Source organism: Phyllopteryx taeniolatus, chromosome 1 (genome assembly GCF_024500385.1).
Source record: "Phyllopteryx taeniolatus isolate TA_2022b chromosome 1, UOR_Ptae_1.2, whole genome shotgun sequence".
In the NCBI taxonomy this organism is placed as follows: domain Eukaryota; kingdom Metazoa; phylum Chordata; class Actinopteri; order Syngnathiformes; family Syngnathidae; genus Phyllopteryx; species Phyllopteryx taeniolatus.
Genome location: NC_084502.1, coordinates 32269294 through 32287950, shown reverse-complemented (window position 1 = coordinate 32287950; position 18657 = coordinate 32269294). Strand labels below are relative to the sequence as shown.

General features: G+C 41.6%; 1 protein-coding gene across 8 annotated transcripts in view; it reads left to right on the top strand.

Moving 5' to 3' along the window:
- plxna2 (plexin A2) overlaps positions 1-18657 on the top strand; it is a 250244-nt gene that overhangs the window by 143493 nt on the left and 88094 nt on the right. For all 8 annotated transcript variants that reach the window (XM_061789534.1, XM_061789577.1, XM_061789552.1 and 5 more), the window contains 2 exons: positions 1915-2015; positions 11015-11138. In XM_061789534.1, coding sequence (XP_061645518.1) covers positions 1915-2015; positions 11015-11138 — 225 coding nt within the window. The remainder of the gene's footprint in view (positions 1-1914; positions 2016-11014; positions 11139-18657) is intronic.

Here is an 18657-nt window from a genome sequence, read left to right as displayed (position 1 = left end):
TGGCAGGCCATCAAGGCAACAGTTGCCTGCATAGTTCACAGCGACATACAAGCGGAAGCAAAACCATTCATATTCATATTCACTGAAAGAAAGCAGTGAACTCATTAGTCCATTTAAAGTGGTGAAGATAACCGCATAATGTAATCATATCAGTCAACTGTTGGTGTGTTGTGGTGTTGTTGTTTGAGATTGATCTTCGAGTTCTGATTATGTAGACCGTTGATGAGAAATTTGATTGAGGTTACAAGTTTCACTACACGGCAGCAACAGCAGAGTGCTCACATGAGTCAGGCCCAGCTTGTTTGCAGCCTAAACCAGCGGTCACTTACTGGCAGACCGCAGTCCATGTCCGGACCCAGAAGCAGTCCCATACGGACCCACACCGTAGTCCAAAAAAGGAAGGTTATGATTCAAGACATACAGGGCGCTTTAAGGTAGTGACGAATCGTACCGACCAGTCACAAGTTCAGCCACCCACTTCAGCCAATCAAAACAGGATCTCAGACAGTTATCACTGACTGTGAGCAGCCCAGACAGAGACCAGAAGAAACGCAGCAGGAGAGAGAAAGACACTCAGTGTGGATGTTGAGTTAAAGACGGAGAAACAAACATAACTTCTAAAACGTTAAGATTTGTTGAAGTAAAATTGTAAAATTGTTCGAGACTTCACTGTTGTGTCAATTTAGATGCCAAACAGAAGGGGGAAAAACTCTTTAACTTTTTTAGTTTTCTGAAGTTAAGCACCTTATTTGAACACATAACTTTGTCTTTGTATTTACTTGCTCTTATTTTAAAATGCGTAATAAACTTATAAACTGTCAGGCATTTCAAAAAAAGATCAATCATTAAACAAAATATAACCATAAGGAAAATAATGAGATGGTCATTGTTCAGTCATATTTTAAAAAACAATATTTCACAAATTCTGCCAGGGTATGTAAACTTATGAGCACAACTGTAGATATTCTGACATATTTGTATACTTCTGTGTAATTCAACATGTGCTTGCATAGGTGGGAAGAGGGGGGTCATGGACTGGGGGGCTCTGTATTCCTTACTGTCTGCATACTTCCACACAAAGATCATTTAGCACAACATTAGCTTCCATGCTTTTGGATTTTATTGATTACAAGCCGATGTAGACGACTAGGTAGGCTACTTAAAAAAGACAGTATATCACAATAAATAGACACCAGATGAATTTCTCGATATTGACCTTTTAAAATTTTCGTTGAATACCCCTGGCCTAAAGCAGCTGCAGAAGAAATCAAAAAAAGAGGAGAGGATGTTTGGAAATGTAAATATTGCAAGAACATTTGTATATTGGTGCAATGTAGACTGGTGTATAAATAACTCGTGATGCCTTGTGATTGATTATTTTCATCTGTTGGACTTTCTCAACAAGAATCAGTAGACTCAACTTTAGATTTACTTGTCTTTTGTGATTAAATGTGAAGAGGTTTAGCTCTGAGCTTCAAATTCTATGTTGTTGTTCTTTGTTGTTATTTTGTTAAGATTTTTGTTTTCAAATTGTTCAAACAATTTTTCAGATTATGATTATTACACCCTGATGAGAGTAAATACATAAAAGTGTAAGGTATTTTTATGTTCAACTTTTCTTGGTTGGTTTGGGTTCAAACAAAAACTACACAACAATTTCCAAAAGGGATGGCACATATGTAAAAAAAATACCCATTACATTTTGGTGCATATGTAGACAAAAATGTCCATCAGCTTTCATAATCGTTCATATACAGACGTACTAATGTAACAAAAGTCGACTCAAATATATTGACTTGAAAGAGGACATTTTTCCGATTGCATATCGGTAGCTCGACAACAAGTTCTTTGTTGAGTCTTTCCATGCTTGCTAAGGTTGTTAAGTTGAATTATGGTTCTGCTGTTTGTTTCCAGGTGACCCAAGTTCCCATTGAGTCCTGCGAGCAGTATGGGACGTGTGGCGAGTGCCTGAGCTCCGGGGACCCGCACTGCGGCTGGTGTGTGCTGCACAACATGTAAGTCATTACACTATACACAAACATGCACAAAATAGACACAACATTTGCTTAAATAAAAGACCAATTAAAGTCTGAGTAGAGGAGGAAATGAGACCACTTGTACATCCTTTACATTTCCTCACTTCCGTTGGCTGTGTAATCAATATGCCCCAATAAGGCACTGAACGTAGAAGCACTGAGTGACACCTGCTGGTTCAGAGATGTAATAAAATCACAAGCACAGGTAGAGAGGGGAGAAAATGAATGCATCCATTTGTTGGAAATGGAAGTGAGCTTGATGAAATTATGTCTTGAAGCAGGAAGGACAGACGTTGAATGCGGCACAGCCCCGAGAAAAGCTGAAAAATATTCCTATCTTGTCTGTTCTTTGTTTCTTGAGCATACAGTCATCAGACTGTGTTGTTTGTCAGCTGCCACATCTTAAATTCCCCACTTAAAATACAAATTTTTTTTAGGGTGGCGGGGTGCAAAGCAGCTCCTCTCTCTAAATGTATAGGCGAATAGTTGTGTGTGTCAGAGCATGGCTGCAATCATCATTATCGCGATGGCAGCCCCAAAGTGCACTTAAAGTAATTTGCATCACTCCAAAGCCGGGGACAGGACAAATAATTGCCTAGCGACAAGGTAATTCAACATGTGCTTGCATAGGTGGGAAGAGGGGGGTCATGGACTGGGGGGCTCTGTATTCCTTACTGTCTGCATACTTCCACACAGAGATCATTTAGCACAACATTAGCTTCCATGCTTCCATGTTAATCATATGCTTATGTGTGGGTGAGTGAGGGGGATGGAGTCAGAGCAATTGAGGTTTTTGGGAGTTTTACATCTGCCGCCTTTAAAAGGTAGCAACTGACAAGACAAAACTAAATGACACAATTATGGTCACATAGCCGTTAAAAAAAAACAGACACAGCAATATCAAAAGGTCCCCTCTGCACTAATAGACGTTAAATGCACCATCAAATAAATAAATGAACAAATACATTCAGCACCTCAAATACGCAGGTGGTGCCATAAGCTCTAATTACAACTTGGTTTAACCCACACCACCTGCACAGCAGATATGGCATCTGTAAAGATGTACATTTTATGTTGGAGTTTAAAAAGAAAGCGTAGCACACGAAAAAGCTGCTCAACTTTTCAAAACTGACCTAAAAAGTCTTAGGGATTGGAAAAAACAAAAGAACGATCTGAAACACACTATAGAATAATACAGTATGACATATGATTTGGTCACTAACTTACTTGGAAACAAGTTACGTTCCAGGAGGCTGTTTGTATTTTGAATAGTAAGTAAGTTGGTATTTTGTCAGTTGTGGCTTTCCTTCTCTATCATTTCCCTAAGCATGTCCAAGTACTTTAATTGTGCCTTTTTGTTGGGAGTTGCTGCCTCGCCACTAACTTACACATGGTGCACATGAGAAATAAATAAATGTACCAATCGTTGACCGATTCATGTTTTACGAACACGGGGGTGCGGGGCCCGTTGGAACGAAGTCTCTTATGCGGTGGAGGTGGAAGGAGCGACAGCGGTGTCACTATTACTGGCAGCCAGACTCCGAGCATGGATACTTTTTCTTTATGTCGCTCACTCGACAAACTCCCCATGTTGAATGTCGGTTTTGTGGGGTCAGACCCATTCATGTTGTACGAACGTGCCATTTTTGTCATGTTTTTGCTGCAATCTAATTTTATAATCACTGGAACCCTTTGTTTCCATTGTTATTGGTTGCCTTAGGTGGGCCATTATCAGCACTTGCCTTACGCCCGCCATTAGCCGTGATGGTGCTGTTTCCAAACTGACACTGGTATGATTGGATGGCGTGGATGTGTCAAAGTACACCTCACTACTGCCTGTTATTGGTTGCGGCATAACATTGTACTACACAATTCAATTATGCGAACAAAATTTTAACTTACACCGAAATATTCGTCTGTCTGAATGTTTTTAAGTTGAATGTTCATCAGTACAACAACAATTACGCATCTCCTCCCCCAAACCAGATATCTGTCATAGTGCCAGACTGAAAATATAAAAAAGTAGAAAAAGAAATAGGCTGTCATTCCATTTCACGTCACAGTCTTAGTAAGAGTCTGTGGCTCGGCTGAACTTTTGCCAATTTGCCAAACCGATTTTTGGTATGTGTGTATCCCACTTCAGAAAGTTATATAAAAAGTTACAATGGAACTGAAACAACTGGAAACTTTAGTTTATAGGACGCAATTAAATCACTACACCATATTAAATATTAAATTCATATTGGTCAGAATAAAAGAATAAAACTGTTGCCATCTGGTGGATCTTGTTGGGGTGCTGCTCTCTCTCCTCCTATTGGAGAGTCGCCACTGGAACTGAGAGATCATTTTAAAGTGGTCAAGCAGCTGTGGAGTGAGAACATCTATGTCTCTTTAGCATGTGCGTGTGTGTGTGTGTGTGTGTATTTGTCCAAAGACACGTGCAGACCCCTGTACTGTACATTTGGGGATAAAGAAGGTCAACAGGCAGCCATCTGTTCTCCTATGGCCACCTGTCCTTGGTCCTAATCTCCTTCACATCGCCCTGACCCCTTCATGAGTGTGGCAGTACCCCTGACAGCACTAGTCCAGAAAGTTTCTGAACGAATAATGACGATGGTGTTGATGAACTCTTTTTTTACAAGAGTTGGTGACACCGCACAGTCATGTTATTGCATATTTTCAGAATGAAGAATCATTGTTTTGGCTCAAAATGGACCCCTCATGACTTGTAACAAGCCATTAAGACCACAATGTAGAAGGAAATATTCGGGGAACATTATTACGCCATAATGTGTTCAATCCGCTTTGCGCCGGCACAGTGAGACGAAAAGCCTCCGTTTTCTTTTTATGTACTCTTAACAGCCAACGATAGTCGTATGTACAACCACTCAGGAACTGCCAACTGCTCCTTGTTTCACAGGTACATTGGACGACAAACGATGCCCAACAAAACTTGTAATTGTCCCTCTTTCGACCGGCTCGATATGCAGACGAATCGGGCTTGAGTCATAAAGTACATATGAGAGGTCATAAAGAAGTCATAACAATAGAATTGAATAACAATTGAAGTAGAACATTCTTGTCACCTCTACACAAACTGCTTGCAACGTATTTCAGGCATTAGTACAGACTGATTTAAGTTTGATCATTACATTCAGTGCTTATACACTTTTATTTATGTTCTACACGGTGTGCTCACTCTGAGGGAATCCTGGCCAAGCAACGAGATGATGAAGTTTGTGCTAACAAACTAAGAGCACAAGTCAATCAAAAGCAACTGCACCCTTCTGCCTTCATCGAGAGCGTGCCTTCATCTCTTGCATTTGAGATGACATCTTGCCAGCTGTGCTGCCACCCACAGCTGTGATCACCCCCCGCTCCCTGTGTCCCCCCTTTACCCTTCCCGAGCTGTTGATTCTCCTAAATTATCTTTCCCATGTTTGAGTACCCCCCGCCAAAGCGCATCTCGCATCTAAGCTACGCCGCTCATCTCGTCTCCCGCTTAAGACGTTCTCCCCTCTCGAATGAGCCTCTCCATACCCCAGAGATGGTTGCTTTCCCACACGTAAACATCCCTCGCTTTGATCACCCCCCTCACTCCGCTCACAGCTGCCATTCACCATATCCATCCTTTTTTCTTCTTGTCCTACCAAATTTCTCTGTCGTTCTTTTGCTTTCATTGGTGGTTAATTGAACACAGAACGCTATCGGCCTGCTTCGCTGGCGTGATTGTGAGTGAGGTGACGAGCTGGACGGGAGGGACTTCGCTGTCCCCTTCCTTTTGCTTTCTGATTTCTTCCTTCTTTGTCCCATTCATGGGAGGCTGCAAGGTCCTTTAATTACCCGCAGCTGCTCGGCCTCCACTGCGTACTCGTAAGAATAGGAAGGGGGACAGAGAACGATAGCGGAAGAATGAGCGAGTGTTTGATGACGTGCACTCATCAGCGCCGCCAGCGTTTTGATTCCACCTCAAAGGGAGATCATCATCATCATCATCATCTCGAGTGCTCTTCACTTGCAGTCTCGCTGACAGGGTAGTTGAGTCTTTGTCTGACCGCAAGCCAAAAAGCATCCCCTCTCCCTCCGAGACAGCGTCTCGTAAGTTTTTAGGTTGTAGAGTAGCCTTTCGGGCATGCCCGAAAAAGCCTTTTCCATTCCCGGGAAGAAGCGTATGTTAATGCTCGGGCCATCCTTTAGGCATGCTGGCACATTTCAAAAGAAGTTTTGGTCGGATTTCTTGGTTGCTATGGTCACAGGCTTAAGTGGTGCTATTTGTAGTGTCAGCAGCTAACTGATCTATTCAGTTTTGGTTTTCTTAATTTCACTTGAAATGGTTGTGCAACATCGGCACGGGGTGGAATGGTTAGCATGGCCGCCTCACAGCTCTAAGGTCCGGGGTTTAAATCTTATCTCTGACCTTCCTGTGTGGCATTTGGATGTTCTTCCCTTGCTTCCGTGGGTTTTCTCCGGGCACTCCGGCTTGTTAATACTGTATAGTCAGCCAGAGCTGCAAGGAATGCAAAGTTATCAATGTCCTTTCACCATCGTTCGTGTCATACTGTGTTGTATGTTTTTGTTTACACATTAAGGACAAAAGTCCTGTTTTTGTTTTAATTTGTCATTTGTCAAGAAGACCATTCGAGCAACACGTTTTTCCTCATGTTTTTGAGAATGTAGGGTGAAAGCTGCAGCTGGCTACTAGTGTGGACTGAATGGGTGCCAATGATGGGAAAACGAAATGCTAGTATTTTGAGGCTATAACCCATCAGCAACATACTGAGAAAAACAAAACAAAAGAGAACAATGAACGAGTTCATTTTTGGAATAGTGAACTTTGAACTTGTCATGAACGGAACAGAGGATAGGATCCAAAAATGCACGACTCCAAAACAAATGGACAGACATGGAAGACAAAAACCGGAACACACACCCATGACAGAACTAGTTCACGTAGCAAATGAACTTTCCCAACACTGTTTGGGGGAAGTCACAGGAAAGCTGGAGCCTATCCCAGTTCACTTTGGGCAAAAATTGACACACACTGGACGGGTTACTACTCAATCGCAGGGCACATTACGCAAATGGCCATATGCTGCAAATGCAGGAATGACACAAAACAAAAGACACATAAGCACGCAAAACAAAAGCAAAAAAAACTTGCAATTTAAAAATGCTGTAGTCACAGAAAACAACTGCAAAGGAAAAATGCTGCAAACACAAAAAAAACCCACACATAAATCCTAAAACAACTGCATAAGAGAAATGTTGCGTGTTCACGCCACACAATGGAAGTCTGTGAGGTCACTAGAGGACGCGACCTCTGGGATAGACCAGTCTTGTGAGACCAGTCCTTTGTTCTTGCAGCATTTTTCTTTTGTTGTTGTTTTTTGTGATTGCAGCTTTTTCATCTTGCAGCATTTTTCTTTTGCTGTTGTTTTCTGTAATTGCAGATTTGTTTTTTTTATCTTGCAGCATCTTTCTTTTGCAGTTTTTTTTTTATGTGCTTGTGTGTTTTTTCGTCATTCCTATTCAATTCATATGGGATTTGCCCCTGTTGGCCACCGTCGCACATGGAGACAAACAATAATTTACACTTGCATTTACCATATGTACCACTAACTACCAGTATCTTGCTCTGCAACATAAAAACTCTCAAACTGTTTTTCTCAGGATGTGACTGGAAGTGCTTGACAACTCCTGCCAAAAATGTTTATTTCTCTGGTCGAGCTTCTTGTCAAGTCTGTTGGTCAGCCAACCTTGATTGCCTTGTTCCCCCTCACTGGTCTCATTTTAGCACAAACAGGTTCTCTTGGTTATCTTGTGTTCCAAGTCACCCTGGTTGAAGTTCTTTATCTAATGTATTTGTCTGGTGACAGATGACGCCATCTAAAACAATTACAACATACTGGACCAAGGTTGTTGTACTTCCAATGTATTGTACAGTTACAATTTGCCCCACATGGTGTGGAGTTTATTTTCTATTCCTTAATTGCACATTCAGTGCAACCTCTAAGGTCCAAGTACGTCCATTCCAGAAGCTGATTGGCCTCCAATTTTTTAAGATTTAATATTTCATCGGAAATAATGAAAATCCTTTTGTGGACCAAAGTGTAACCACCATAACATCTTTATTAATTCCCGGCAGTGTTCTAAGCAATATTTTTGTTTACTGTCATACAACTGTAAAGATAAGTTCAACATTTTTCCCCCTTTTTTTAAAATTCTGAAATCAACAAACTCATTGGCGTTTGGCTTTCGATGTTCCAATTTATTTGAGTGGCTTAGCAGTTATTGAGTACGTTTCCTTGTCTTAGTCATGTTGAGGGGTAACACCTATGGGGACACATCAGGTTGTTCCTTGTATCAATTGTATTAGATGAGATTTGTGGATGCAGAATGCTGAAGTCAAGCGAGTGCTCCTATTAATTGACAATAATAATTAGACCCATTAGTGCATGTAGGGGAACTCGCTGCAGTTAGCAATCAGACTGCATTTACGTATCTCCTCCCACCACTGTTTATTGTTTTACTGACCACCATCATGCAGTTCTGTCAAAACCTCCATAGAGCCCAAGCATGCAGGCGTTGTGTTGCTCTCTAATGTTTTATTGAAACAAATTAAACAGCCTGATGCATAATAACGAGCAATGTCTTTATATCATAAATGTCGGTGGCAAAGTATTTCTCGTTAATAAAAAGAAAAATCAAAGTACACCTAGCTGCTATTAGCACCTTGTTTGTGTAAAGTAAGGCGAGCTTCTCGTCAACATTTGGCGCTCACCTAATGACAGAGGCAAGGGGTCAGCCTGTAACTACACAGAGATAATGGCCATGACCCGAAACCATGGCAACAGCAGCCGTCCTGCATTGCCCTCCTACCCCACGCACCCACACCCACCTCACCCATTCTCCACTCTCTCATCACACTTTGCCTGACCAAATTCACTTTTATTAAAGAAAAGAAAAGAAATAAATAAAAGCCACAGTGGAGAATGCCACCCAACATTCACCTTAATATTGTTTGGGTTGGACTGGGTCAATTTATTTTGACACTTGCATGACAAGTAAGAATGTTGGAATACATTCTGCAGTGCAAAACGGCGTCACATTATTTCCTTGTCAGTTAAGACCGAGCGTTGTATTATTGAATAATTAATTAGTTTATTTTGACACTTTTCAGGATTTCTTAATGGCACAATCACTTACATGTTTCACTTTCTTAGGGGCCTTACATAGCTCTTCTCATTTACAAACACAAAAAAAAATACTATACAACTGAATTACGTTATACACAGAGCGAATGATGTTTACGCTGTGTGAATGAAAGCAGATGTGAGCATTCCGCGCTGATATCAGCGGTCAGAGTTTGTGAACCCAAGCAATAGTTCCCTCGAAATATTGTTTGTAAACCAATCTGTTTGTGAACTGATGTTACACAATGAGGTTACACCTTAATCGCTTGCACTTTGCTGCTCTCAACTACCCCCACCCCCAATCCAAGCGTAGTGCATCTCAGTATAGTATGTGCCTGCTGTGTATACATGTGCATGCATCATCTTTCTCATCCACTGGATGCTGCTTGAAGTTCTGACAACGTAATTGCTCCCAGAGTCGTCGGATAGAGATGTGTCTGAGAGACAGCAGGGGTGAGTGTGTGTGCTTCAGAAGCATGATACACACCCTAACACATATTGACACACATGCACGCCCACAGCTTGTAGTGGACCACCACCCAGTGCCATGGACAGGGACTGACCCGTTGCAGTCCAATTAGAGCTGCTGCGACCAGACAACCAGCAAGCAGGCCAGACACTATAGATGAGGATAGACTGTAAAAGGGAACACACACTTAATAGGCAGGAAGGAAGGGGTTGTGGCGGAGTTTTAATGAGGGACGTGGTGAATCGTAGGGATATTGTGTGGAAGACACATGGTCTTGCCATTAGGAGGAAACAGTGTATCATTTACACTTTACTGGAGCTAGCTTTACTGCACGATAATGTCTTATCGTGTAAAAAAGTTGCACGATAAGACATCAATGTTGACAAAACAATGGCCAGATAAAATGACTGAAAACGATGTGATATACATATATGCCAGGCCAGTAGTTGGCTGGGTCATTTGTAAAGAAACACAACAAGTGACTGCTGGACAGCGTAGTTAGCATAGTGGAGTAAATATTGATGGAGATGCACAGGCACACGATTGTTTTTTTGGCAGTGAACTTATGTATATTCACTGTGAACACCTCCATTAAAAACGTGGCTGTCCTCCATTTTCAGATATCCATTTTCAGCATTTAAATGGAAACGATTATGCTATAAATTTTCATTTTTTAAAAACTTTGCATTATCAGATGCCATCGTGTAAACAAACGGCGAAAAATACGCTGTTGTTTCCTATATTTAGCTTTTTCCCTATCCGCTTTTCCTCTCGTCAACATACATGACCGTAACAATGCACGTCTCACTGGTGACGACAAATCCGCTACGGAAGGTATTTTCATATTTAAAGTGTGCTATATTTTCAAATTGGATTTCTATGAGTGACAGTCAGAGGTCTCAGGAAAACTCCATGCTCCATAATTTATAGCCAGCCTCAGACTTCAATGAGTCATGTCTCTTACTTGGTTGCGCACACATTTCCAGATTACGCACGGTGGGTGTGTCAGAAGTCTGGACGGGAGAATGTGTGTAGCTGGAAGGTGCACAAGCCAGGCATGTAAAAAAAAGACTTGTGCACAAATGGGAGACTATGGCCCTAAGTACTTTTTGTTAAACCACACACACAGATGGACTCAAATTCACCACCACATGCTCCAATTGGAAGTCCTTTGTTTACGATATACACTCTGCATATGTTTTGGATTGTTCAGTCTTGAAGGAGCTCTGCAAACTGAACACCTATTCCTTGTTATTCATAAAACAACTACCACTTTCATTTTGTCACAGTAAGTACAATTGTTGTCCTCTCTTCAGATGCTCCCAGAGGAACCGTTGCAGTCGTGCAAACGAGCCGTACCGTTTTGCTGCATCTTTGGACCAGTGTGTGAAGGTCACCGTGTACCCAGACAGCATCGCAGTGTCTGATCCTGGTGTACCAGTAAGTTTGCACACACACACACAGGTATGCATGCACACAAAAAAAACACACACACACACACAATACTGTACATACGTAATGCCAAACAACTTGGACATAAATGTAAAAACGTAGTTCTCATCTCCATATCGACTACCCACGTACAGAAGTAGAATCATGTGTGAAATAACTCCCTTGTCTTGATTGTGTGTGATGCATAAACATGAGGCGGGAAGGTTGATAAGAGCTTTGTGTTGGCGTTTCAGCACGCAAACGCTTGCTTGCATGGTGCAGCGCAACCAAAATGGTTGCCAAAATGTGTTTGTGTGGAAGGTTGAGTGGGTGGTACAAGTTGCCTAAGTGCAGAGAAGGACAGAGCACTTGGGCGCTAACTTGGGGAAGATGTGTGCATGTATGACCGTGGTTTAGGCTTGCACTCAACTGGACCATCGGGAACAAATTACAGTCGGCGACTTACACCCACACACCTGGTGATTGACCCTCGCATACAGACCCACTAGCTGCAGTTAGAAACTGCGATCCCTGGTGTTCTGATTAGAAACAAAGTTTCGATGCGTCACATATTATTATTATATTTTTTTTTTTACCATAAACAACATGGAGCGATTGTCAAGGAAGAAGTATATTACCCTGGCCACTATAGCTGTATTAAATTAAGACAAATAGAGGAATATCTATCAATCTATCTATCTATCTATCTATCTATCTATCTATCTATCTATCTATCTATCTATCTATCTATCTATCTATCTATCTATCTATCTATCTATCTATCTATAACCCCACTTCTAATGAAATTGGGACGTTGTGTTAAACATATAAAAACAGAATATCTTGTCTTTGTAGTGTATTCAATTAAATATAGGTTCAACATGGTTTGCAAATCATTGTACTCTGTTTTTATTTATGTTTAACACAACGTCCCAACTTCATTGGAATTGGGGTTCTATCTATCTATCGATCTATCGATCTATCTATCTATCTATCTATCTATCTATCTATCTATCTATCTATCTATCTATCTATCTATCTATCTATCTATCTATCTATCTATCTATCTATCTATCTATCTATCTATCTATCTATCTATCTATCCATCCATCCATCCATCTATCTATCTATAATATGTTCTGATCTCTTAGTTCTTGTCAGTTCTGCAGTTGTTTAATGCTCTTTTGGGGGAGTCCAGTCAGAAGACCATTACAATAGTCAAATCTACTAGAGTTAAAAGCATTGATGAGCAGCGGCGTGCAAATCTCCGTTGCTGCCTGGGACGACATGGTGTATTTAATGCCCACTGACACCAATTGATGACGGGGGGTGCGAACTGATACTGATGATGTTTGTTGGCCGTCGTGATGACGGACCTTTGCGATAGGATTGCGGACTGCCAAAAGTCTCTCGCCAGGGGGTGTGAGGGCGGGAGCAATGCCAGTTGGCTGCCCCCCTCCAGGTGGTTGCCTGGGGCCACCGCACCCTCCGCCCCACCTTTGCACGCCACTGTGGTTGAGCTTCTCCTTGTCTGGTTGGAACATGCAAACCCTCACTCTGGACATGTTCTTCAGCTGGTATAAGGCTGTTTTAGTGATTGATTTAATAAGACTGGTGAAAGTCAGCTCGGAATTTATAAGCACACCAAGTTTTGGACTCAGTCTGTAGTTTTTAAAGAGAGTAACTCCAGGTATTTACTAACTAACGACTAACTAGTAGTCTAACAATAGCACGCTACATGGTACACTCGATAAGCTACGTTTTGGAATTCGAGGAGGAGGATTTCGACACACAAGAGCCGACTAAAACTAGACTTGTCGTCAAACCCTACGTTTGAGCTGATCAGGTTGTCAGAGCCTATCTGTGATGACGACGATAAGCTAAGTAACAACTACCAGAGGTAGGAACAAGTCATTGCTTTGCAAGTCACAAGTCAGTCTCAAGTCTTTGCCCTCAAGTGCTGAGTCAAGTCCCAAGTCGACAGGCAAATCCCAAGACGAGACATGCAAGTCCCGAGGCAAGTCGCAAGTCCTACACTTGGAGTATCAAGTTCTTTCGAGTCATTTTCGCAACAAAATAAAAATATTTAAAGTTATATATTTATAATTAATTAATATGTATATATTATATGCTGAAGGAGGCACGGTGGGAGACTGGTTAGCACATCTGCATCACAGTTCTGAGGACTGGGGTTCAAATCCGGGCCTCGCCTGTGGGGAGTTTGCATGTTCTCCCCGTGCCTGTGTGGGTTTTCTCCGGGTACTCCGGTTTCCTCCCACATCCCAAAAACATGCATGGTAGGTTGATTGAAAACTCTAAATTGCCCGTAGGTGTGAATGTGAGTGCGAATGGTTGTTTGTTTAAATGTGCCCTGTGATTGGCTGGCGACCAGTTCAGGGTGTACCCTGCTTCTTGCCCGAAGATAGTTGGGATAGGCTCCAGCACGCCCACGACCCTAGTGGGGATTAGCGGTACAGAAAATGGATGGATGGATAGTATATACTGCATTTATATTTAGTATATTTTAAAATCCATTTGGATGGAACAGTTTTGCTGTGCAACAGGGGAGTTTGAAATACTGCCTATGCTTATTTTTAATTTTTTAAATTATTCTGATGTTTATTGAAAATGAAGCCGGACAGAAAAGGGTTTTAAGGGACAGACAGAGTGGACAAAAGGAATAGGGGTGTGAACCACAGCAGAACAATAGACTGTCTAGATATTTGACCAAAAGTAACGTTACAACAGTCAAATCGTGTTCTAAACTACCTTGCTTTATTTCTGAAGTGATATTTAGCAGACCCGTCACAAATACGAATTTCTATTCAGTAGTGCTGCAATTAGTAATCGAGTATTCTAGAAGAAGAAGAAGAATCATCTTTTATTGTCATGAACATGCATGCATGCACGCACACAAAATTTGTTCTCTGCGTTTAACCCATCACAGTGAACACATACACATGTTAGTGGAACACACTGGAGCAGGGGGCAGCTGAAGCGCCCGGGGAGCATTTCGGGGTATCAGTGTCTTGCTCAAGGACACCACAGCCGTGAGTCCGGGGGATGTTGGCGGATGGTCCAGTCGGGGTTTTGAACCTAGGTCCCCCACGGTGGCAGGCGATGATCTTAACCATTGGGCCACGGCTGCCCAATTTCTACTGACAATTCTGTCAGAATAATCAAGTATAAGGATAAAACATAGTTTTGCTTGGTTAAAGAGCAATTAGAAATACATGAGAAAGTGAGACATTTCACTTAATGAACGACCAATTGTTTTCCTCTTTTAGATAATCAACAGTATTTTTCTTAAATTCACATTGTGCATAAAGCAGGAAACTGAAATTTGTTGACTACAAACATTTCTCGTGAGGCAATTTCAAACACAAATATAAATAGATTTCAGTTTAAAATCTATGAGGTGAACTGACGTAGTTGGTCTACTGCTCCGTCACAGTGCCAGAAAAACAACAAGATAGCCGGAGACAGGATAGCGCTAGATTCAAATAACAGATGATGCATTCTGAATTATATTTATTCGGAATGTAACGATATCTACAGTTTGGTTTTATCGCGGTCTTAATATCACGGTATGATCATTATTGCCATATCGTGGGAAAGCTCACGGTATTGAAGTAAGGTTCATGGTACATGTGGGGCAAAGAGGCGAAAGCAGGAGAACCAAAAAACCTCTCTTCAAATCATAAATTACTAGGCACTTCTATCCCCGTCCATCCATTGTTTACATTCATATACTCTACCTCCAAAACAGTATTATTGCTGCAGCAATAATATAAGCTCACAATAACAAAACTGTCCATTGTGAAATTGTCTGTTCAAAAATGTAACAGTCTTTACTGTATTGTCATATTTTTTTTATGACATGAGAAATTGGATACTGCCGACTAACAATGATTTATTTGCTTGAGTACAAACATTCAAGTGAAGTCATAAACACAGGAGCACTCTTAAAGGCATAAGAATACTTAGTTTTTCCTCCGCTTAGTGATATTTTAGGATGATTTATTTTTCTGAGCAGCCTCTGTATTATGTTCTCATTTCAAATGTTTACATTTCATTTGATGAGAAGGAAGTATGTCAGATTTATTTTGGGATTGATACCTGCATTTGTATGGAGTGGACCTATTTCATTTATTTATTTTTGGGACTATTGTAATGTATTGGCGAAGGGATATGTTGTAATGAGGACTTGTTATTCTCTCTCTTTGTGATGTTCTTTCACCCACGACTTTTGACTTGAGATAAACACGAGAATACCACTAAAGAGTGCTGCTTGTTCAATGTGCTTAAATAATTCGGAGCATCATCTCTTCCAAAGGGAGCAGTGGTGGCGGCCTGCGGAGGGCCGACTAGTGGGGCTTCCTGGTGGTGGCCGCCACCGGCCGGGTTGCGACATTGCGAAGTAGAGGTCCACTAGCAGCCGTTGCCGGCCTGTGGTTCAGCGTTTGTTGGGACGGAGGCCAACGCGGACAACAAGGCGCCACTCGTTGAGTCGATTGAGACGCGACGTTTTAAGTGGCATAGGTGCTACGCTGTAGCCTTGGGAGGGACTCGGGTCACTCGAGTTGCTTTATAATCACCTCAAAATGGCAGTTATGGTTTGTAAAGGGGTTCTAGAGGTGCCAAGACGATTTTTTCTCTGATATCGGACCTTTAAGATCCTTGAATAATCACACATAATCTTCTTTTGCATTCGGCTTGTCCCGTTAGGGGTCGTCACAGCGTGTCATCCTTTTCCATGTAAGCCTATCTCCTGCATCCTCTTCTCTAACACCAACTGCCTTCACGTCTTCCCTCACTACATCTATCAACCTTCTCATTGGTCTTCTTCGAGCTCTCTTGCCTGGCAGCTGCATCCTCATCATCCTTCTTCCACTGTACTCACTATATCTCCTCTAGACGTGGCCAAACCATCGAAGTATGCTCTCTCTAACTTTGTCTCCAAAACATCAAATCTTGGCCGTCCGTCTGAGGGTTAGGGTTAGGGTTAGGTTCATTTCTAATCCTATCCAACTTTGTCACTCCTAGAGAGAACCTCAACAGCTTCATTTCCGCCACCTCCAGCTCTGCTTCCTGTTCTCTCTTCAGTACCACTGTCTCTAATCCGTACATCATGGCTGGCCTCACCACTGTCTGATAAACTTTGCCCTTCATCCCAGCAGAAACTCTTCTGTCACATAACACATCTGACACCTTCATCCACCCGTCCCAACCTGCTTGGACCCGTTTCGTCACTTCCTTACCACACTCACCATTTCTCTGGACCGTTGACCCCAAGTATTTAAAGTCCTCCACCCTTGCTATCTCTTCTCCCTGTAGCCTCAGTCTTCCCCCTCGACCCCCCTCATTCATGCAATTATATTGTCTTACTTTGGCTAATTTTCATTCTTCTCCTTTCCAGTGCATGCCTCCATCTTTCTAACTGTTCCTCCACCTGCTCCCTGCTTTCACTGCAGATCACAATGCCATCTGCGAACATCATGGTCCATGGGGATCCCCAAATCCAGGTGTGAAACACTTGCCTCATTCCCAAAAAGACTCATGGCTGTATTAGCTCAAAAGGCTGCTTCTACTAAATACTGAGAAAAGGGTCTGAAGACTTATGACTGTGATATTTCAGTTTTTTTTTAAATAAATCTGCAAAAATTGCGGGGTTTTTTCTGTCAATATGGGGTGCTGTGTGGACATTAATGCGGAAAAAAATGAATTTAAATTATTTTAGCAAACGGCTGCAATAAAACAAAGTGAAAAATTTAAGGGGTTCTGAGTTCTTTTCGTACCCACTGTATAATGGAGAGCGTCATGACTAATGTTAGCTAATGCATTTTGGCTCTATTGGTTTTGACTGAAGAACACAGTATGTCTTTTTATTGTTGCATGTGTTTGTTTTCTTACAATTATGTTCATGTCTTAGTCAATAACACCCTCAGCATGTTTGTTTCTAACTATCCACAAGAACACAGTGGTAAAATTCACAAAGATTCCGCAGGGGTAGTTAACTATCTCCATGACAACACCGCCTCCTCGCTAGGAGCGATAGAAACAGAGAGGAAACAATCCAATCACCTTTATTACACCTCATGCCAATTAGGCTGCCAGCATCTGAAAACCTCCCACTCCACCACCGGCAAGGCGGCTGAGGGAACAAAAAAAAAAAAAAAAAAGCTTGACACTCAAGAGACAAGCTTACTTTGTGTAGCACCAAGTTTTGAGTGTTTATCAGAGATACCGAAGTGTCTCGGCATGAACGCTGAGAGGCTAATTAACATGAGAGGTTACGCGCGGAATTCCATGTCGGACAAAAGGCACTGATTGTTGCACCTGCTGTAATCAAGCATCCCCAAAATGATGACTGGGGGATGGACATTTGAAGGCTAATTTTGGTAGAAGTAAACGCTAATGAAAGCTTTTTTTATTTGTTTTGTTTTGTTTTTTTTGTTTTTTTTTAAACTAATTATCATGGAAATAAGCTTCTTTATTCAAGACAGGGCATGTTATGTTCGCTGAACTTGAGAAGAAAATAAAAGAAGACATTGGAACCAAAATGTGCACAAATTGGTGGACCAATAGAGATGCTGTGTTATTGAGCACAAGGTGAAGCATTCATCAATATAACTTCCATCCATCCATCCATTTTCTGAGCCGCTTCTCCTCACTAGGGTCGCGGGCGTGCTGGAGCCTATCCCAGCTGTCACCGGGCAGGAGGCGGGGTACACCCTGAACTGGTTGTCAATATAACTTGACTAACTTATTAAGGGGAAACTGGTAGTAACTAAAGAATGTAAGGATTTACTGTAAACCTCCACTTTTCTCCGGGGTTGGGCACTGTGTCCTGCCGTGGATAGCAAAAATCTGTGAGTAATTGATGCCCCCCTAAAAGGGGTTTGTAATTGTCAGCACAGCACCTAAAACTGAGACTCGTATTTAGTTTTAATATTTTTTTTTTTACTGTGGTCTGTAACAACAAGCATCAACAATATGCATCAAGAACATGGGAAGTCCACATTTTTTCCCCCGAAGGCCATATACAGAAAAATTTATGGATGCAAGGGCGACTATGACATTCTTCGACTTCATTAAACATGCTAAAACCAATCTATCAAGCAATTATATATTGGAGTTATTTTGAGAAACAGCTACATCACAGCTTTCTGTTAAAGGTGATAAGGTTTAGGATTTTTCATGATTTTGGGGTCTGCGGCCCTGTAGAATAGACCTGCTCCAACCTTGAACAGCTCTCCATATTCGGGACCAAAACAAGAGCTACCTGTAATAAGATGTCAATCTTTAAAGCAGTGTTTACTTGAGGATCATAAGTAATCATTAAGGTGATACATTCACAAATCAGACTTTGACATGAAGCAGAAAGCGCGGGAATACATTTTTACGTCTGAAACTCAATTAATTTTCTTCACGAGGCAATAGAAATGTTGTTACTGTTATATTGTTGTTGTTATTGTCATTATAAGTACTGTCTTTGCATATCTATAAAAGCTCTGTAAAATCATTT